Source organism: Salvelinus alpinus, chromosome 20 (genome assembly GCF_045679555.1).
Source record: "Salvelinus alpinus chromosome 20, SLU_Salpinus.1, whole genome shotgun sequence".
NCBI classification, from domain to species: Eukaryota; Metazoa; Chordata; class Actinopteri; order Salmoniformes; family Salmonidae; genus Salvelinus; species Salvelinus alpinus.
The window spans coordinates 28,141,113-28,163,663 of NC_092105.1; the positions used below are offsets into that span (position 1 = coordinate 28,141,113).

Sequence of the window (22,551 nt, forward strand, 5' to 3'; positions counted from 1 at the left end):
CGCAGGAGATTATCCTGGCGGATGGCCATGGCGATGAGCTGGTCCAGCTTGAGGTCCTCATTGCAACAGGCCAGCTCGGGTCTGGACGTCCGCCTGTAGCCCGCTGTGGAAAACCGTCAACAGGGCCTAGTCGTTCCAGCCAGTGGACGCAGACGCTGTCCTGGACCCCTGGCGTAGACGGAGGAGACGCTCACCTCCCTCTCGGCCCTCTGTAGGGTGGTCGAAAAAGGCACGGAAGAGTTGGGTGAAGCGCTCATAGGACTACACTTCTGGACCGTCCCTCTCACAGATGGCGTGTGCCCACTCCAGAGCCCGGCCTGTCAGCACCGAGATCACCAAGGCCACCTTGTACCTCTCAGAGGCCGTCCCGGCATGACGGGCAAGGTGGAGGTCACACTGCAGGAGAAACCTGCTACAGTGAGCTGGGGTGCCGTCAAACCACTCCAGAAGGGGCAGGTGGACGTTGCTGATCGGATCAGGTGATGTAGATGGTGGTGGGGTGGCTGGACCGACCGCGGGGAGCTGGGAAGGTGGTGGTGTAGTCTGCAGCTGGCGTACGGTCCGTAGGTGCTCGTAGGTGCTCCAGGTACGAGTCGTGGTATAAGAGCTTTGCTCCTATAGCGGAGAGGTCGGGATGTCCTGCTGCTTCCTATTCTCTTGGGTCGGTCATTCTGTCACAAGTGTAGAGAGGAGTAGGGCAGGAGCCAGTCGCAGGTTTAGAACTACTGAGTTTATTAAAGCACCAATATAAAAGCGGGACGAATCCGAAAGTGCAAAATAATAAAGTACTCAGGAAATAGTAGGAGAGATTCCTCTCAGGAAAACAAGCAACATTTACAATGACCGACAAATACAAATAACAGAGGGAGTATATATACAGTGACAGAGTGGGGATTGGAACCGGGTGTGTGTAATGATGACGAGACAAGTCCAGGGTTGATGAGTGAAGGGCGTTTGCCAGCAGCAGGTTAGGCAGCAGCTAGAAGGCCGGTGACGCCGAATGCCTGAGCTGGACAGGAGGGGGAGCCAATGCGAAAGCTGATGTGACAGCTACCTGAGCCTGACGAGCCAAACATTATAAATAAAGGAGAGCCGCACACTCTAGGAGCTCAGATGCAAAAAGAGTGTGCGGCTCTAGCTCCTAGAGTGTGCGGCTCTAGCTCCTAGAGTGTGCGGCTCTAGCTCCTAGAGTGTGCGGCTCTCCTTTATTTTTAAGTTTTCTACTCCGCTAGCCAGCACCTCGCCTATATAGGTGTGTGTTTCCTTTTCTTCTAGAGCCAAACATTAAAGACATTTTATGAGCCCAAGCCCAAAAAAGCCCAAATGATTGTGCCACCATCCAGTACATAGCCTATGGTGACTCCCTGCTTAAATAAAGATGTAATAAAAATGTAATATATAGGCTACGGCACATTACACACGATAGAAAAACATAAAAGGCCATAGAAGTAGCTATTCTGTCTTGGTAAATAAATGAAACAAGCTTCAGTAGGCTAATATTTTTGAGTGTGTACTGGATTAATGTAGTGTATTGTATTATACGGACTGGAATTACGCACCTCGTTCAAACCATGAAGATGGGAGAAAACATGCAATGCTCTGTTTACATATATAATATATATCTAAATCTTGAACAGGATTACCTATTTTGGATTCAATTTAAATGGAGTTGATGGAGAGAGAGAAAGACAGAGTCCTCAAGTACGCACTGAGTTGAAGCAATGATATTCGAGTGGTATATTGTTATAAAACTCTTCAGCTGCAAATATTTAAAAAAGTATCTTTACAATAAAAAAATAAAGTGACAGATGGAGATGTGTATATTAGACGCGCATGCAGTCCTTATATTATCCTACTGTAGCATAGGCTATGCTGCAGCAAATGTAGGCCTACCTGTGACAAGAAAAAAGATGATAAGATGATAGATGCATTGTGGACTGCATTCCATAGCCTACTAAGATGTGCTGTCTGTCCCCAACCTGAGCATTGATGACTGATCTGCATGCAGATAGCAGAGAGAAGGCCATAGAGAAACCAGATTTAGAAAGGCATATAATTGAACAGTTCCATTTCACGTCATGCTTCTACACCTGCATTGCTTGCTGTCTGGGGTTTTAGGCTGGGTTTCTGTACAGCACTTTGAGATATCAGCTGATGTAAGAAGGGCTATATAAATACATTTGATTTGATTTGTGTTACTTTTTATTTGGTAAATATTTTCTTAACTCTTCTTGAACTGCACTGTTAGTTAAGGGCTTGTAAGTATGCATTTCATGGTAAGGTCTACACTTGTTGTATTCGGCGCATGTGACAAATAAAGTTTGATATGATTTAACCCAGTTCCCTCTATTCAACCCTACTCTGAAGCCACTCACCACTCTGTTAACCTAAAGAGAAGGCCCTGTTGAAGTGTCAGATCGATTTGGCCCTGTGTCACTAATCCTGACATATTTAATATTAAATTATACCTTAATCCTCTGTCAAACTTATGCCACTCTCTGTACTGTATTAAGGCACAGCAGACCTGTTCTTGTTATTCTTTTGTTGGTCATAACACACAGGAATTATTTTGGCCCAGTACATTGAAGGTGATGTGCATTGGGATTTCCTATGCACTCATCATCACACATTGGAGGAAATAGAAAGTGCTTTAAGTAAGCCTTGGTCTGTCTCCCAAATGGCACCCTAATCCAAATATAGTGCACTACTTTTGGCCAGAGCCCTATGGGCCCTGTTTTGAAAAAGGTGCACGATAAAGGGAATATGGTGCTATTTGGGATGCCTTCTTGGATTAGATAACAAAGTGGCTTAAAGGAAACATGATTACACACACTGTACTTCCTTTTGATGGTGTTACATTAAAGGCTCATGTCCTCTTAGTACTGGCACTCTGGTGGTTGTCTGCCTTGTTGCTTATGCAGTGCAGGAAAGACTTATGTCTCAAGCAGAGCTCATTAAAGCACCAATGCCTCTCCATCCCCATTCTGCTGCTGTTGTGAGTGTAAAACTGAGGAGTGTAATTTAAGACCTTGTATTATTCGGAGTGCTGGAGCTGTAGCTGTTATAGCGTCTCTGTGTCATCCAATCCTGGAGCCAGAGGGGCGAGGAGAGGAGAGGAGCCGATGCCTACGGACGCCGGAGCACCTCCATGATGAGATTCTAATGGAGTTTCAAGTGAGGAACAATTTCTCATAGAGTCTGTCCCAAATGGCACCCAATTCCCTGCCTAGTAAACTACTTTTGATCAGAGCCCTATGGTGCAGTATATAGTGAGTAGGGTGCAATTTGGGATGTACCCACAGAGCTTTTGTTTCCAGCTAAGGAGCGATATAATTCTACAATAGAATGAGAAAACAGCTGTTAAATATACAGTACTGTTCTGTATTCAGGAAGGCCTGTCGCTAGGTAACCGTATAGTGAGCACACCGCACAGCAAATAAAATGCACTCACTAGGGGTGCGTTCGTAAATTCACTCTGATTTCAGAACACTTGTCTGAGTGTGCAAGAGAGCAGAATTACTCATGAATATGACCGGTGTCTGTAAACATCGGCAAAGAAAAAATAATTAAATTGTTGCCAGCAGCACAGTTACAGTCACCAATGCTCTAGATAACATGAAAACATCTTGAAATATTAAGAGTAAACTGTTCTGACAGGTTTTTTTATTGCTTAAATGGAAAGGCATTTAGAATTGCCACCATCTTTAAACCCAATTTATTATATATTTAAGATACATTGTCGCCTGACAATGTTTACAGTGTGGTAGCTATCTCTGATGTTGGTTAGGTTTTTAGTGGAATGTTATTGTATTTCACATCAAGCCTTGCTACCCTTTAAGTACATTTTTGACCCTGAATACACAGATTTAGAAATTGAGTTTAGGCCTATTACGTTTCCATACAAGCTTAGTTAGCCCTTATATTATGACTTTAAAATAGCGTTCAAGTCAAAGTCTGTGGTACTTAACGTCCTCAATTACAGATGTAGGATCTGAATTGGAGCAGTTTGCTACAGCAGAAAAATTATCTTGCAGCAACAGGAAATGTAAATGATTATGTGGATTATAATTCATGGACATTTTTGTAGGGGTTGAAACATTTTCCATAAGGGAAAATCAAGTCTGAAATTTCAAAGTGGAAATCACAAACTTCAGAAGCCTTTTTAAACCTCAAATACACTACAAGTTTTACATTTCCTGCATTGCAGAAATGTTCTCCTGCAACAGGGTGATCAAATGAAGATTCTACATCTCTAGAACATTTTATGAGCCAGAGGTTTATCTGCATCTGTAATGGTACCCTAAACCCTTCATAGTCAACACTTTATAGGGAATAGGGTGCCATTTGGGACACCTTTATAGGGAATAGGGTGCCATTTGGGACACACACTTAGAAATGACTCATATTAGTTAAGGGCTTCTGATTAATGTGTCCAGCAGTGGTTTATGTGCAGCCTCTATAAAATAAATATGTATTTATTTTATATTTAATGAATAATTTTAATTGAGTAGTTATGCTTGAGGTTAAACCCATAGGCAAACTGACAGGTTTATAAAATATTTATATATTATGTTTTTTTCCTTACTTTGTTAAAGAGCCTTTCGATGCAGTATTTTGCAATAGAAATGAAACATTAACAGATTGGCTACCAACTTTACTGACATAACCCTATCTAGACTACACTCACCAGAATGTTGCACCATGTTCCTTTTTAGTTCTCCCGCTGGTGTTTCAGATTGGTCACTGGTAGTTGAAGAAACTTAGAGAGAAGGAGAGAGAATATCATAAGAAGTGTATGTTTGAAGTCGGACCAATATTACATGAGTACAGTTAAGCTTCAGGGAAGAGAGAAGACAGACATTAATATAATGGGCAGTACCTCTTGATGATACCCTAACCTCTTTTCCTCAACCATTTTGGGCTAAATTGAAGAGACAGATACATATAATCGAGATGAAAGCAAAGCAGCCAGGCAGGCTAAAGCAAACACTTAAAGTATTTGAACGTTTTCAATAGTAGTTGAACCCATGTCTGCTAGTAGTAGTACTGCTGCTGGGTATTGTCATTGTAAAGGTTGCTTAATGTTGTGTGTTGGTGCTTTGCCTCCTACATTAACATGATTACCAAGGCCAAGGAGAGCATTAGAAGAGTTAAATGTAACAAGATAAGTGGAGGAGGCTGGAAAACGAGAGGTGATACTTGCGTCCCAAACGGCACCCTATTCTCTGTAGAGTGCACTACTTTTCACCAGGGCCCTTAGGACTCTGGTCAAAAGTAGTGCACTATATAAGGAATAGGGTGCCGTTTGGGACATATACAATGTCTTTCTGTCTTTGTTTCAGAGGTTTCCTTCCAGTGAGCAATTCATTTTAATTAGCTATGATTAATTTAGTGGGTGTTTCTTAACACTTAACAGGATGATATTTGGTTTCTGAAGAAGACATAGTGGAGTAAAAAAAGACCCAAAGGCCAGGCCACTCCAGATTAAGCCTGTCTTTAAAGATCCAATGCATCCATTTTTATCTCAATATCAAATCATTTCTGGGTAACAATTAGGTACCTTACTGTGATTGTTTTCAATTAAAATGTTCTGGGAGTGGTATGAGTGGAGAGGGGAAAATTGAAACTAGCGAGTTTGGGAACTGTCTTTCTTATTGATCTATTAGGCCTCATTTACCACCTGTTGATGTCACCAGGCAGGCCAAAACTCCCTCCCACCAAATCAGGCTGAAATGTCAAGCGATCTTTTCAAAGAGCTCTTACACTAAAAGGGCATTATCATAATTTTCACAATTTCACAACCTCATAGTGTGGGAATATAAAACAGAGGAAAACTATGCCACAACACAGCATCTGCTCCTCAATTATAGCCTCAGTTGGACTGGGAAAGAAACAGACAAACACACCAATAATATATCCCACAAAGAGAAACCAAGTTTCAAGTGTATTTGCCATGTGTAATGCATACTCACTGGAGTTCTCATCATAATGAATATGTCCAGATTAGTTGTTGCTGAAAGCCCAACTTAACTAGGCCACAACACCACACACATCTGCCGACCCTATCTTGTTGCCTTACTAAGAGTGGAAAAGAAAACAGCTATAATACCATAACACACTGCAAACGTAGAAATCATGGCACATTCTTTTTTCAATTCACTTTTATTAAGTCTATCAGGTTTTATTTTATATTTATTTGGTCAAGTAGTAACAGTTATTGAGTAACCAATACGTGTTTAGATTGACATGGAGTCTGCCAGGCCTAAAATCTACACCAACATTACAGTATCTAGACCAACAGTTTTTAGGAAGGAGTTATGGCACCAAGGTGAGGTTGGATGACTGGATATGCTCTGTGACTGTGACAGTGGTGAACTGAGAGCGAAAGGTATAAGTTGTGACAGCTGACTGTGACTGAGGTGAACTGAGAGAGAAAGGTAGTAGTTGTGACAGCTGACTGTGACTGAGGTGAACTGAGAGAGAAAGGTAGTAGTTGTGACAGCTGACTGTGACTGAGGTGAACTGAGAGAGAAAGGTAGTAGTTGTGACAGCTGACTGTGACTGAGGTGAACTGAGAGAGAAAGGTAGTAGTTGTGACAGCTGACTGTGACTGAGGTGAACTGAGAGAGAAAGGTAGTAGTTGTGACAGCTGACTGTGACTGAGGTGAACTGAGAGAGAAAGGTAGTAGTTGTGACAGCTGACTGTGACTGAGGTGAACTGAGAGAGAAAGGTAGTAGTTGTGACAGCTGACTGTGACTGAGGTGAACTGAGAGAGAAAGGTAGTAGTTGTGACAGCTGACTGTGACTGAGGTGAACTGAGAGAGAAAGGTAATAGTTGTGACAGCTGGCGTGAAAACCTGAACACTCATAGCGCATAATTGGCTGATTCATCTTAGATAGTCAGTGATTCAGTCTGGGGATATAGGGCTGCACACATACACACACACAAACACACATACACCCACGCATGCACACACACACACACACACACACACACACACACACACACACACACACACACACACACACACACACACACACACACACACACACACACACACACACACACACACACACACACACACACACACACACAGCAAAGGCATCCGGCAGCCACTGCAGTACAGGAGTGAGTGTGTCATGAGCATGCAAGGAAAGCAGCAGTACTGCAGAACAGAACAGTCATAGGATGGCTGTCACTGACTGTTTAGCAGTACCATGGAGGAAACATGGACTAGACAGGCGTGGGGGGAACAACGTAGTGAAGCAGACAGGAAAATAGAGAAAGAAAGAGAGGGGGGAGGGATGGAGGAGGAGTGGGGGGTGGGGGGGGGGGGGTTTGGAAGAGAGGGTATGATAAGTGAAAAAGAATGGGGGGTGAGTGATGGAGAGAGCGAGAGAGAGAGAGAGAGAGGGGTGCAGATAGCAAGAGTGTGAGACAGAGAGAGAGAGAGAGAAATGCTGAGAAAGAGGTTGGTTTTCAAGAGCATCGGGCCAACTCCATTCACGAGACTGACGCTTGGCCCTCAAGCTATAAATGTCTCTATAAAATCTGTCTACTACTCCTCAGATTGCTGACATAATGTACTGTATATTGAACCTCAGGTGTCTGTAATGGAGAACAAATGCAAACACTAGTCATTGTGATCCAAAGACAGGTTTTAACAGTGTGCCCGTGTGTTTCTCTCTTAGACAGCTCTATGTGTACAATAGATGAGCATAGCCTGGAGGAGCAGCTGTTGAGTAATACACTGATATCATTAACAACACCACCTACTAAAGAAAGGTGTTTACAATACTGTATGTTAGCCTTTTTTCCATGTGTACTCACTTCTGGTACTCCAATCAGGAATTTGATGTCATTGACAACTACAGTACATCTACTGTAGGTAACAGACAGGTTTACTCGCTCTCTGTATCGACAGTATGTTAGCCTTTTTCTAGTGTGTACTCTCATCTGGTACTCTTTCAGTTGTTAATTATCTTATCTTTGCAAAATATCTATTATTAAAGGATCGTTCCACTATATCTATTCATAAATGCTTTCTTAGAAAAAATATTGAAATCAGGGCTGAGAATGAGGTGAAAATATCAGTTATCAGGAAAGCAGATCTTTAAACCCTTCTCTCATTCATACACACACCATATCCACACACACACACACACACACACACACACACACACACACACACACACACACACACACACACACACACACACACACACACACACACACACACACATGTGCGTGTGCGTGTGCGTGTGCGTCTGTGTCTGTGTCTGTATGTCCGTGAATGCCCCCGCGTGTGTGATTGCAGTTCATGATGTGAGACTAAGACCCGTTGTGTGAGAAACGAGTCTGATTGCATGGTTCATTTGTTCTCCTTCTAGAGCCAAGCCGAGGCACACTACAAAGGCAGTAAACATGCCAAGAAGCTCAAAGCACAGGAGAACACCAAGAATAAGCCACCCAAGAGTTCCCCTCCTCCTCCTACTCTTCCTCCTTCCCTGGACAGTGCAATGAAAATCACCACCACCACCTCACCCAACTCTGTCATGGCCCGCAACTCTGACAAATCAGGTATATGGAAACCTTTGGTCTTGTATGTCATCCATTCCTCTCCATGCTTTAGTCTTGCATGTCATCCATTCCTCTTCATGCTTCAGTCTTGTTTGTCATCCATTCTTTTCCATGCTTCAGTCCTGTATGTCATCCTTTCCTCTCCATGCTTCAGTCTTGTATGTCATCCATTCCTCTCCATGCTTCAGTCTTGTATGTCATCCATTCCTCTCCATGCTTCAGTCTTGTATGTCATCCATTCCTCTCCATGCTTCAGTCTTGTTTGTCATCCATTCCTCTTCATGCTTCAGTCTTGTTTGTCATCCATTCCTCTCCATGCTTCAGTCTTGTTTGTCATCCATTCCTCTTCATGCTTCAGTCTTGTATGTCATCCATTCCTCTCCATGCTTCAGTCTTGTATGTCATCCATTCCTCTCCATGCTTCAGTCTTGTATAGGGGAAAGACGATAATATTTAATGTCTAATGTATAGGTGAATATAGTCAGAATATACCAGATGTATGGTAAGCATGTTACCAACCAAGGAAGAAAAGAAAGCTTCAAATCCAAAGCAAAGTGTTGTAAAATGTACATTTGCAGTCATTTCTGTTGAATCTTGATTTTTTTAAAGTCACACTATCTGGCCTCACATCTGAGGAAAGCCCAGCAGAAGGTTAGAGGGCTTCAGAAATTTCATCCCATGGTCAAAAGTAGTGCTCTGTATAGGTGATAGGGTGCCATTTGGGACACAGTAGGAAACTCCCTGCTCAGCCCTCTAATGTAGAGTTACACCTTCAGAGATTAGGTAGAAGTTCTATAACGTACTAGCACTGACTTTGCTGGAAAGGAAAAATGAACTTACTATGACTGTGATATGTGGTTATCTCACCTAGCTATATTAAAATGAATGCACTAATTATAAGTCACTCTGGATAAGAGCGTCTGCTAGATGACTAAAATGTAAATGTAAAATATAATGAGCCAACGATGCTACTCATTAATATTGTTTGTCTGCATGCCACGGCACCTTATTCCCTATATACAGTGCATTCGGAAAGTATTCAGACCCCTTCCCTCTTTCCACATATTATAATGTTACAGCATTATTATTAAATGGATTAAATACATGCTTTTCCTCATCAATCTAGACACAATACCCCATAATGATAAAGTGAGAAAAAAATATATATACTTATTTACATAAGTATTTTGACCCTTTGCTATGAGACTCGAAATTGAGCTCAGGTGCATCCTGTTTCCATTGATCATCCTTGAGATGTTTCTACAACTTTATTGGAGTCCACCTGTGGTAAATTCAATTGATTGGACATGATTTGGAAAGGCACACACCTGTCTATATAAGGCCCCGCAGTTGACAGTGCATGTCAGAGCAAAAACCAAGCCATGAGGTTGAAGGAATTGTCCGTTGAGCTCCGAGACAGGATTGTGTCGAAGTACAGATCTGAGGAAGGGTACCAAAAACTGTCTGCAGCATTGAAGGTCCCCAAGAACACAGTGGCCTCCATCATTCTCAAGTGGAAGAAGTTTGAAACCACCAAGAATCTTCCTAGAGCTGGCCGCTGAGCAATCGGGGGAGAAGGGCCTTGGTCAGGGAGGTGACCAAGAAGCCGATGGTCACTCTGACAGAGCTCCAGAGTTCCACTGTGGAGACGGGAGAACCTTCCAAAAGGACAACCATCTCTGCTGCGCTCCACAAATCAGGCCTTTATGATCCAGTCGCCAGACGGAAGCCACTCCTCGGTAAAAGGCACATGACAGCCTGCTTAGAGTATGCCAAAAGGCACCTAAAGGACTCTCAGACCATGAAAAACAAGATTATCTGGTCTGATGAAACCAAAATTGAACTCCTTGGCCTGAATGCCAAGCGTCACTTCTGGAGGAAACCTGGCACCATCCCTACGGTGAAGCACGGTGGTGGCAGCATCATGCTATGGGGATGTTTTTCAGCGGCAGGGACTGGAAGACTAGTCAGGACCGAGGGAAGATGAATGAAGCAAAGTACAGAGAGATCCTTGATGAAAACGAGCTCCAGAGTGCTCAGGACCTCAGACTGGGGCAAAGGTTCACCTTCCAACAGGACAACGACCCTAAGCACAAAGCCAAAACAACGCAGGAGTGGCTTCGGGGCAAGTCTCTGAATGTCCTTGAATGGCCCAGCAAGAGCCCGGACTTAAACCCAATCGAACATCTTTGGAGAGATCTGAAAATCAAATCAAAGCTGGGACTGAAAAACAGCTTCTATCTCAAGTCCGTCAGACTGTTAAATAGCCGTCACTAGCACAGAGAGGCTGCTGCCTACATACAGACTTGAAATCATTGGCCACTTTTAATAAATGGAACACTAGTCACTTTAATAATGTCACTTTAATCATGTTTGCATATCTTGCATTACTCATCTCATATGTATATACTGTATTCTATACTATCTATTTCATCTTAGCCTATTCCGCTCTGACATTGCTCATCCACATATGAATATATTCTTATTCCATTCCTTTACTTAGATTTGTGTGTAGTAGGTAGTTGTTGTGAAATTGTTCGATATTACTTTTTTGATATTCCTGCACTGTCAGAACTAGAACCACAAGAATTACGCTACACTCGCAATAACATCTGCTAAACATGTGTATGTGACCAATAAAATTATATTTAATTTGATTTGATTCAGCAAAGTACTGAGTAAAGGGTCTGAATACATATGTAAATGTGATATTTCACCTTTTGTTTTGCTAAAATTTCTAAAAACCTGTTTTTGCTTTGTGATTATGGGGTATTGTGTTTAGATTAATGAGGGGGGAATAACAATTTAATCCATTTCAGAATAAGGCTGTAACCTAACAAAATGTGAAAAAAGTCAAGGGGTCTGAATACTTTCCGAATGCACTGTAGTGCACTACTTTTGATGAGAGCCCTATGTAGTGCACTGCATAGGGAATAGGGTGCCATGTGGGACACAGTCTGTGTCTTTTCACACAGTGCGTGTCACAGACTATCTAGTTGGATGTCTGGGATGATTCTCTTCTCTCTGATGGTCGCTTCCATGGTGCCATATTAATACAAGCCTCTGTTTAGACACACGTTGCGTCCCAAATGGCACCCTATTCCTTATGTAGTTTACTACTTTTCACCTGAGCCATATGGGCTTTGGTCAAAAGCAGTTCAGTACATGGGAATAGGGTACCATTTGGGATGCAGGCTCACTCTCTGTCGGGGGGATGCTGTTGTTGATCTCACTGGGTTTCTGGCAAACAAAAAGGCTGAAGTCAGATTCAGTTTAACTAGAGAGAGTTGAAGAACTAAATCAGGGGTCAGCAACAATAGTCAATTATAGTCATTTACAACATTAACAATGTCTACGCTGTATTTCTGATCAATTTGATGTTATTTTAATGGACAATTTTTTTGCTTTTCTTTAAAAAAACAAGGACATTTCTAAGTGACCCCAAACCTTTGAACGGTAGTGTATACTGTATATTTTTGTTGAATTCCTGGTGTTTTTTTAATATCTCTCTTAAAACTGGCAGCATCATTAAATAGTACCCGCAAAACACCAGTCTCAACGTCAACAGTGAAGTGGCGACTCCGGGTTCCTGGCCTTCTAGGCAGAGTTTCTCTGTCCAGTGTCTGTGTTCTTTTTCCCATCTTAATCTTTTCTTTTTATTGGCCAGTCTGAGATATGGCTTTTTCTTTGCATCTCTGCCTAGAAGGCCAGCATCACGGAGTCGCCTTTTCACTGTTAACGTTGAGACTGGTGTTTTGCGGGTACTATTTAATGAAGCTGCCATTTGAGGACTTGTGAGGCGTCTGTTTCTCAAACTAGACACTCTAATGTACTTGTCTTCTTGCTCAGTTGTGCACCAGGGCCTCCCACTCCATTTTCTATTCTGGTTAGAGACAGTTTGCGCTGTTTTGTGAAGGGAGTAGTACACAGCGCTGTAGGAGATCCTCAGTTTCTTGGCAATTTCTCACATGGAATAGCCTTCATTTCTCAGAACAAGAATAGACTGATGAGTTTCAGAAGAAAGTTATTTCTTTCTAGCCATTTTGAGCCTGTAATCGAACCCACAAATGCTCATGCTCCACATACTCAACTAGTCTAAAGAAGGCCAGTTTTATTGCTTCTTTAATCAGGACAACAGTTTTCAGCTGTGCTAACATAATTGCAAAAGGGTTTTCTAATGATCAATTAGCCTTTTAAAATTATAAACTTGGATTAGCTAACACGTGCCATTAAAAATCAGCCGTTTCCAGCTACAATATTAATTTACAACATTAACAATGTCTACACTGTATTTCTGATCAATTTGATGTTATTTATATAGACAAAAAATTTGCTTTTCTTTAAAAAAACAAGGACATTTCTAGGTGACCCCAAACTTTTGAACGGTAGTGTCACGCCCTGGCTATAGAGAGGTTTTTTATTCTCTATTTTGGTTAGGCCAGGGTGTGACTAGGGTGGGCAGTCTATGTTCTTTTTTCTATGTTGTTGTATTTCTGTGTTTGGCCTGGTATGGTTCTCAATCAGAGGCAGCTGTCGATCGTTATCTCTGATTGAGAATCATACTTAGGTAGCCTGTTTTCCATTTTTGTGTTGTGGGTGATTGTTTCCTGTTAGTGTATGTTCACCTTGCAGGACTGTTAGTTTGTCGTTTTTTTGTTGTTTTTGTTCAGTGTTCAGTCGTTCTATTAAAAAGATGAACACTTACCACGCTGCACCTTGGTCCTCCTCTCTTTCTCCCGACGACAATCGTGACAGAATCACCCACCAAAAGAGGACCAAGCAGCGTGGTATAGAGAGGCAGCGATCTCTGGACTCTCTGGAGGAGATTTTGGACGGCAAGGGACCCTGGGCACAGGCTGGGGAATATCGGCGCCCCAAGGAAGAACTGGAAGCAGCGAAAGCTGAGCGGCGGCGGTATGAGGAGTTAGCACGGCAGTGCGACAGGCACGAGAGGCAGCCCCCCAACATTTTTTGGGGGGGGCACACGGGGAGATTGGCGGAGTCAGGCGATAGACCTGAGCCAACTCCCCGTGCTTACCGGAAGAAGCGCAGTACTGGTCAGGCACCGTGTTATGCGGTCAAGCGCACGGTGTCGCCAGTACGCGCTCATAGCCCGGTGCGCTATAGGCCAGCAAGTGCCAAGTGCCATGCGAGTGTGGGCATCCAGCCAGTGCGTATTGTGCCGGTCCAGCGTGTTTGGTCTCCGGTACGCCGTTTCGGCCCAGGGTATCCTGCGCCGGCTCTGCGTGCTGTGTCTCCGGGGCGCTGGGAGGGTGCAGTGCGTCCTATGCCTGCGCTCCGCCCGTGCCGAGCGAATGTGGGCATTGAGCCTAAGGGAGAGGTGCGAGTGGTATGCACCAGATCTCCAGTGCTCCCCCACAGCTCGGTTCAACCTGTGCCTGCACTCTGGATGGTCCGAGCTAAAGTGGTCATCCAGCCTGGAGGAGTGGTGCCAAGGCTGCGCACCAGAGCTCCAGTGCTCCCCCACAGCCCGGTCCATCCGGTGCCTCCTCCACGCACCAAGCCTCCTGTAGGTCTCCCCAGCCTGGTGGGTCCTGTGGCAGCCCCACGCACCAGGCTGTCTCTCCGTCTCCTCCCTCCAGGTTCGCCCGTCTGTCCTGAGCTGCCAGAGCCTCCCGTCTGTCCTGAGCTGCCAGAGCCGCCCGTCAGTCAGGAGCTGCCAGAGCCGCCCGTCAGTCAGGAGCTGACGGAGCCGCCCGTCAGTCCGGAGCTGCCGGAGCCGCCCGTCAGTCAGGAGCTGCCGGAGCCGCCCGTCAGTCAGGAGTTGCCGGAGCCGCCCTTCACTCCGGCGCTGCCGGAGTCTCCCGCCTGTCCGGGGCCCGCTGCAAGGGTCCCCAGTCCGAGGTCGGCGGCGAGGGTAGCCGCTCCAAAGGCGCCACTTAAGTGGGCCAAGACTATGGTGGAGCGGGGTCCACGTCCCGCAACCGAGCCGCCGCCGTTGGAAGGCCCACCCGGACCCTCCCCTTTAGAGTCAGGTTTTGCGGCCAGAGTCCGCACCTTTGGGGGGGGGGGGGGGGGGGTACTGTCACGCCCTGGCTATAGAGAGGTTTTTTATTCTCTATTTTGGTTAGGCCAGGGTGTGACTAGGGTGGGCAGTCTATGTTCTTTTTTCTATGTTGTTGTATTTCTGTGTTTGGCCTGGTATGGTTCTCAATCAGAGGCAGCTGTCAATCGTTGTCTCTGATTGAGAATCATACTTAGGTAGCCTGTTTTCCATTTTTGTGTTGTGGGTGATTGTTTCCTGTTAGTGTATGTTCACCTTGCAGGACTGTTAGTTTGTGGTTTTTTTGTTTTTTTGTTCAGTGTTCAGTCGTTCTATTAAAAAGATGAACACTTACCACGCTGCACCTTGGTCCTCCTCTCTTTCTCCCGACGACAATCGTGACAGGTAGTGTATATATTTTGGAAATCTATTCCCAAGTATTCCCAAGAATAAAAAAATAGACATACTGTATGTGATGTCTCAATGTACAGTAATTAAGGTATGAAATTATTGTTATTTTCAAACACAATATATTTTTGGGCTTAGTACACAAATTATTATAATTATTGTCGCTGTTTGATGAAACAATTATTATTAATTTTTGTATTAAATTTATTGAAAGCAGTATCTCCCTCTGAACAATGAATGACTTTAGGACCAAGAAAATGTATTCAAAATAGCTTTTGAAGTTTCATAATTATATGTTTGTTAATGGAAAAATATGGTATATTTTTTTAATTTCCTGAAAGGTTTCAGTTTGGACACAAGATGTTTTCATCAGACAGCAACATTATATTCCGGCCCCCGACCATGTGATCTGACAAAAATCGTCCCGCGGCTGAATCTTATTGCCTACCCCTGAACTAAATCGTTAAATTTGCTAGCTTTAGCGGTTTACGCAAGAGGCTCTCTTTTATGTAATGTCTTGAAACGAACGAACACAGTATGCTGGATTATTGATGTAATTGTGAGCTCTGTAAATCATCTCTGACCTTTTTTCTCTTCCGAGTAATTGTATTAAAGGTTTGAGTCTGACTGGGTGGAATCCTGGGAAGGGTAAAACAGGGATGTTCCTTTAATATTTTTTGGTCTAGATTCAGTTCAAAGTTTCACTGATTCAAATATGTCAATATCTTTTTGATGTGTTCCCTTCCATCTCTTATCTGTGAATTAATTTGTTGCTTTGGGATGCTAATATAACTAACCCCTCGTTAGCTCCTGCGCTGTAGACCCAGTTGGTGCAGATAGACATTTCGACCCAAGTGTATTTGATAACCTTATCTTAGGATATTTGATGTTAAGTTTACAAACTGGCTTCAAAGAGTACATAGAGGACTTTTAGTGGAAATCAGACTTAATGAAGCTAGGCTTAATGAAGTTTCAAACAATAGTTTAGACCAAATATAGACCAGTGTAGTAACGTGTAGCTTTTAGATGTCATAGTAAAGTCATTGTAAAGTGCACACTATTCTCAGACGAGGAATGCAGAATGACATTCATAGAAAACTACGTGCAGGGTTCCTAATGCAGGGCGTGGGATCATGGGTTTGGAGGGTGGGTGTGGCGTGTGGGAAGGGGTGGAAGGGTGGCATGTGTGGCGTGTGGGAAGGGGTGGAAGGGTGGCATGGTGGAAGGGTGGAGGGATCGTGTGGGGGTGTGGGTGTTGGTTCAGGCAGCCTTGCCTTGTGGCCCTGTCCTCCATGGTGTTGAGTGGGTGGAGGTAAAGGGCGTCTCAGTGTCACAATAGAGGGGGGGGGGGGGGGCAAGAGATTGATGACTAGGCTCTGTAACATAGACACAGGGACACATGGACACACACACACACGTACAGTACGCACACTCATGTACACACACACACACACACACACACACACACACACACACACACACACACACACACACACACACACACACACACACACACACACACACACACACACACACACACAGGAGGAACTCTCCCTCCTCCAGGGATCAGACTCTTACACAACGCACCAAAATGAAAATATGAACAAATGTGTCACTAAAAGTTGTAATATTCCATAGCGCTCCCGGACTAACTGTCAGATGTTGTGTGTCTCTCTCTACCTCCCCCCTCCTTCCCTTTCTCTTTCTTGATCTCAGAGCAAATCACTGTGCCTCCCAGTGAGGCGGATAAAACCTTTGCTTCTCCAAATGCTTTCGTCCCCATCATCTCCACCTCCTCCTCCCTGGCAGCATCAATGGCCATGTCCGTCCACAGCCCCTGTAATCCCGTCCTGTGTGATCCCACGCCTGCCAGCCCCCCATCAGCTACGCCAGCACAACTACAGGGGCATGTTATGAAGACTAGCAGCAGCACCAAGCTTGGGCTCGTGTCCCCCACCACTGCTGCTGCTACAGCAACTCAGCCCACGCCAGAGTCGGAGGAGGAAAAAGCCAAAAAGCTCCTGTATTGTTCGCTGTGCAAAGTGGCCGTCAACTCTCTGTCGCAGCTGGAGGCCCACAACATAGGTGTGTTCCAGCATCTGTTTCTGTTTCATCACTGCCGTGTTAACGTTAGTGTTACTCCCTCTGAGGAGGGTGTGTGTGGTTCTGTGTGTGTGTGTGTGTGTGTGTGTGTGTGTGTGTGTGTGTGTGTGTGTGTGTGTGTGGTTCTGTGTGTGTGTGTGTATTTTAAGGTTACTCCCCCAGAGACTTTCAGCTTGTTCTTGTTTAGTCTCTCCTTAACTCTCATTAACACCCATCTCACAATAATGTCCACAAATACCTTCACACAGCACTCTCCCTAAACAGTGTATACTACACATTGTAATAATTTGGTTGTAAACTGGTTTTACAAGGTCAACACTCTGTTACAAGGTAAAGAGTTTTTTTTTTATCAAGATGTCATGGGAAATATGTCATATTTTGGTTGTTATATGGACATATTTTTTCTGGTTGTTAAAAAGACAACAAAATGTTTCCAGAAGATATTTATACAACGAGTATACAACTTGACCACAACATCACAATAGACGCCATATTGACCTTATTGTAAAAAAAAAAATGCATAATTGCTTTGAAAGCAGAAGGGCACAATATGTCAGATGTTTGTTATGTAAGCTAACATTGACATGTACGTTGTTATGTAGTTATAGCGAGGTCAGACGTCATACCCAGGTCAGAAAAAAAAACTGTTGGAACTCAAGCTGACCAATATGAATTTTGGATGGGAAAACAAAAGCTGGTTTACTTTTAATCCTAACAAATTATATGTTGTTCTTTTTATGTTTTACCTATGGTTATTTTCAGTGCTCAATGTACGAAATTATGTTTTTGCCATTTATTTTGTCCCCTGAAGGTTCCAAGCACAAAACTATGCTTGAGGCGAGGAACGGAGCAGGTCCAATTAAGGCCTATCCCAGACCAGGCTCGAAGCTCAAAGTACAGGCCACCAACGTGCTAAAAGGTTCCGGACTACAGAACAAAACGTTCCATTGTGAGATCTGTGATGTCCACGTCAACTCAGAAATACAGCTCAAACAGGTAGTCTCTCATGACAGGCATTTGTATACCATGCTTGTTGTCTTGTTACAGCTTGAAGGGACCTTACAAGCTTGTTAATATTGGCTCAACATAATGTGTCCCAAATGGCACCCTTTAACCTTCATAGTGTACTGCATTTGACCAGGGCCCATGGGATTCAGCCATAGTAACATCACTGATTTTTGTTGTTATATTTTCTTAGCACATCTCCAGCAGAAGGCACAAGGACAGAGTAGCTGGGAAACCGATGAAGCCCAAATACAGCCCTTACAACAAACAACAACGCAGCTCCACAGTCCTGGCCGTATGTATCATCTATGTTCCTAATCATAGCCTCTCAGGAACAGTTGCTTAGACTTCAGGGATTAATAGTTAATACATTTATTGGCAGTTTCTTAAAACTGTTTAGGAATATTTATGCATCAGTGGGTTTAAAGACGCCTTCGTGCTCATGGAAAATAATAGCTTGTTTTTTTTGTAGCTAATCAATAAGAATAATTGCTTTATAAATAGATTTGCTTCCTCATTAAACCATTGTCCTCTCCTCTCCTCCAGGCCAAGCTGGCTCTTCAGAAGGACCTGGTGAAGCCTATCTCCCCTGCTACGTTTCTCTCCAACCCCTTCTGCTCCACCACCCTCCCCTCCATCTCCCTGCATCCGCGGCCCAACGCCTCCATCTTTCAGACTGCCGGCCTGCCAGGCTGCATGCCCTCTTTCCTCCGGGCTGCTCCAGGGCCAGTCCGGCCCACCACCGGCTCTATCCTCTTCACCCCATATTGATTCCTGGGTTTTGACACAGGGGTCGTGTTCAGTAGGCAGGGAATGGAAGAAAATGGACAGAGCCTGAGTGCAATGGGGGGGAAACTGAGCAAAACGGTGAGGTACTATTTGAGCTCGTCCAATAAGAAATGCTTGTTTTTGTCTCCCATTGCGAAAATATTTTGCTACGGTGTACCCTAATGAAAACGACCCAGTGTATCGGTAGAGAGGGCACCAGAGGCAACATGGAGGGAAACTGACATGAGCAGAGAACCAGAGGACCTCTGACCTTGTGGAGCAGTGAGTGCACTGCATACTGGATGATGTCCTAGTACATACAATACCCACCCAATGCACTGAACTGAGATGACTACTGCACTGCGAAGCTTCAACAAACAACAGTGTATTTATTTGATTGAACTTGTTTACCTTTCTCTGGCTGCGTGCGTTGCCCTGAGGCATGAAGCACAGAGGTTCAGTGGGCCCGCTAAGACCACTGAGGGTCTAAGTATTGGATTCTTGTGGTATAATAAAGAGAATCAAACCGCTTCCTGAATGACTTGAATACCCATAGTCTTCCTATTTGATTAAATTAATGGACAGTTCTAGCTACGTGTGTTTGACAGTGTTTATCATAACAGCCCTCAGACAGAAGGACAGTCATACCTGATTCACACTATAGAGCCGACCTGAACCATACTGAGCTGGCTTAAATATTTTCTTCTCACATTGTCCTTTCCAGCACGGTTCTAGCAACTACGGTGGATGCATAACAAGACCAGAGCAGTGCAGCTTGGCTTGGATCTGCTTGGTCTGGCCCAGTAATGTGAAATCAGTCAAATGTTTCAGTTGTTGCTTGATGTCAGTGACTGTAACACAGTAATGCAGTTTTGGTCTCTATTCTGTCTGTATTATGTAAGTCAATAAGCTGAATCTCTACACCACAACTCTTCTTATCATCAAACTGTATTATTGGTTTACTTTACTTCTGATGCAGCAACTTACAGTAGATAGCCATAGTAACAAATCATTTAGTAACAGTGTTCTCATTGCCCCCACTTCAGAGAGAGAAACCATTCTCGTGGTTTCTTAATAAGGGCCGAATCTTAACTTGAGATGCATTGATGTCAACAGGAGACTTCAAGTCTCTTCAAGAACATGTTAGTTAAGTGGGCAGAGCTCAAGTCAGGATTAGACCCTGACAGTACTTTGTTTCTGCAGTATATTATGTAATCATCAGTCATTATTTTCTAAGAGAAAAGGTCGAATCTATTAGTGTTCATCATTTGTATCCAGGGATGAGGTCTGTTCCATTTCAAAACTGTGAATTCAGGAATTAAACTTCAGTTAATTTCAGTTTGCTGACTGAATTGACTGAATTGAAATTAAACTGATGTTAACCTGTTTGCATCACCCTGTTGTTTGGCAGGGTTACCATGGGCCTTTCATTTATATCTATGTAATATCCCTAGTTTGAAACGATGCTGCAATATGTTGTGGCTTTCTGATGCAATAATGTACAGAGCATTGAATTGGTACAGTTTATTCTCTGTAGTGTATAATGTATTGTTTCCCTTTCCACGTTAAAATACTAGTCATGGAGATCGACAGAGAGACAGACAGAGGTATTTGTATTTTTTAAGTAAAATAAAACAACAATCCACTCGAACATGAAAGAATGACAGTTGTTTTCAAGATGGTGGGATGTCTTCTGAACCAATATAGGAGACTGTACATTGAAATTGAAATCTACCTTTTAAAATAAAATAATATATTTGGATGATTTGCTCCCATATTGAAATTGTATTTTACACAAATTAAAAATAACTTTCAATTATTTAATTATGAACTGAATTTAGTTTATAAAGGAGACCTGACGAAGAGATTGTCAATAAAAGGCATGTTGAAATGAACGAGATATAAGATCCTCATATCGGCTTCTGCTCCCTGTTCCCTGCCCTCTACTCCCTGCTCCTCCCTGCCCTCTGCTCCCTGCTCTCTGCTCCCTGCTCCCTACTCCCTGCCCGCTGCCCTCTGCTCCCTGCCCTCTGCTCCCTGCCCTCTGCTCCCTGCGCTCTGCTCCCTGCCCTCTGCTCCCTGCCCTCTGCTCCCTGCTACTTTCCTCTGCTCTCTGCTCCCTGCCCTCTGCTCCCTGCCCTCTGCTCCCTGCTCCTTTCCTCTGCTCCCTGCCCTCTGCTCCCTGCTCTCTGTAAACATGTACAGTATTTATTTTCAGATGATTTTCTATGATGTGATTGAGGCATAAATTAAGTTTTATTTGATATACAGTATGTGGTTGTATTATCATTTGTTTGTTTGTTAAACATTTTGTTTGTCTTATTAAATACCCAAACTTATCACTTATATTGAGTTATTGATTAATATTTTGTAGGACTAATAACTTAATCAGTCTATATGTTTAAGATATTTGTAAACGTTTATAAAGCATAACTCTCAATTGAAAAACACATTTTAGGGAAGACTGATTACTCAGTTAGTCAGCGTTTAAGGCATTATGAAAAGTTTATAGAATAAAGCACAACTCTTAATCATTTACATTAATTATATACAATTTAGGTTTTTATATCATGTCCTATTCATACAATTTTAATGATTACATTACATAGATATTGAAGTTAATATTCAGCATATGAAGTATATCTAATCTGGACCAGATTGTTTACTATGCCAGAGGCAGCATACAGTATGTCCAGCTATATTATATTTGCCTAGTTTAGATGTTGTTTGAATCTGGTAATAAACTATCTAACATATGTTAATTTGTTTACATTTTTTATTTTTATTTTTTACCTTTATTTAACTAGGCAAGTCAGTTAAGAACAAATTCTTATTTACAATGACGGTCTACCCCGGCCAAACCCTAACCCGAACGACGCTGGGCCGACGCCGGGACTCCCTATCACGGCCGGATGTGATACAGCCTGGAATCGAACCTGTGTCTGTAGTGACGCCTCTAGCACTGAGATGCAGTGCCTTAGACCGCTGCGCCACTTGGGATCCCGTTATCACTTATGTGTCAATAGATTTCAGTCTATATCAATTCATAAATTTTTATTTGCTATTCATAATGGTACAATTTAAATAATTGCAAAAGTACCAGTTTTAGTTAGTAATATACTTTTACAGATATGTACAGTCACAAGCTTTCACCTATGTAAGCTACCAACAATAAGGATTAGCCACAATAGTGGAATTTGCCTAAATGAAACCCCCAAAAATGATGAGTTAATTTGTGCTTATTGACATTCATATTGCACTATATAGTGATTTCCCACAGTCAGCAATAAGAGCTACGACGCTAACATTTGTGTAAACCTTTCACAGTTGTGTTCTGTGGGTGTCAATGAGTAGACTGATACCCAATTTAATTGATCCACAATCTATAGGTAAGGCTGTACAGTGCAATATGAATGTCCAATACAATTAGTAGGTTGACTAGCAAGCTTAATGTGGCTCATTTCACAGTGGTTTCAGAGTCCCGCAATATGAGCTACAATGCTAATATTTGTGTAATCTCTTCACAGTTCTGTGGGTGTCACTGAGTAGACTGGTACTCCATTTCATTGATCCACAATCCATAGGTAAGGCTGAACAGTGAAATATAAGTACGCGGAAGTTAACATGTATCCATTTTAACTGATTGTTACTTTTTTTGTTAAATTAACTAATTATTGTCTT

The 22,551-nt window shown here is 43.1% G+C and overlaps 1 protein-coding gene across 3 annotated transcripts in view; it reads left to right on the top strand.

The window, feature by feature from the left end:
* Window positions 1-21,216, top strand: part of LOC139546618 (zinc finger protein 385B-like) — a 173,341-nt gene extending 152,125 nt beyond the window's left edge. For all 3 annotated transcript variants that reach the window (XM_071355209.1, XM_071355207.1, XM_071355208.1), the window contains exons 5-9: window positions 8,393-8,582; window positions 16,711-17,079; window positions 17,909-18,093; window positions 18,296-18,397; window positions 18,649-21,216. In XM_071355209.1, the coding sequence (XP_071211310.1) occupies window positions 8,393-8,582; window positions 16,711-17,079; window positions 17,909-18,093; window positions 18,296-18,397; window positions 18,649-18,873 (1,071 nt within the window). In that variant the 3' untranslated portion in view covers window positions 18,874-21,216. The remainder of the gene's footprint in view (window positions 1-8,392; window positions 8,583-16,710; window positions 17,080-17,908; window positions 18,094-18,295; window positions 18,398-18,648) is intronic.
* The last annotated feature ends 1,335 nt before the right edge of the window (window positions 21,217-22,551 follow it).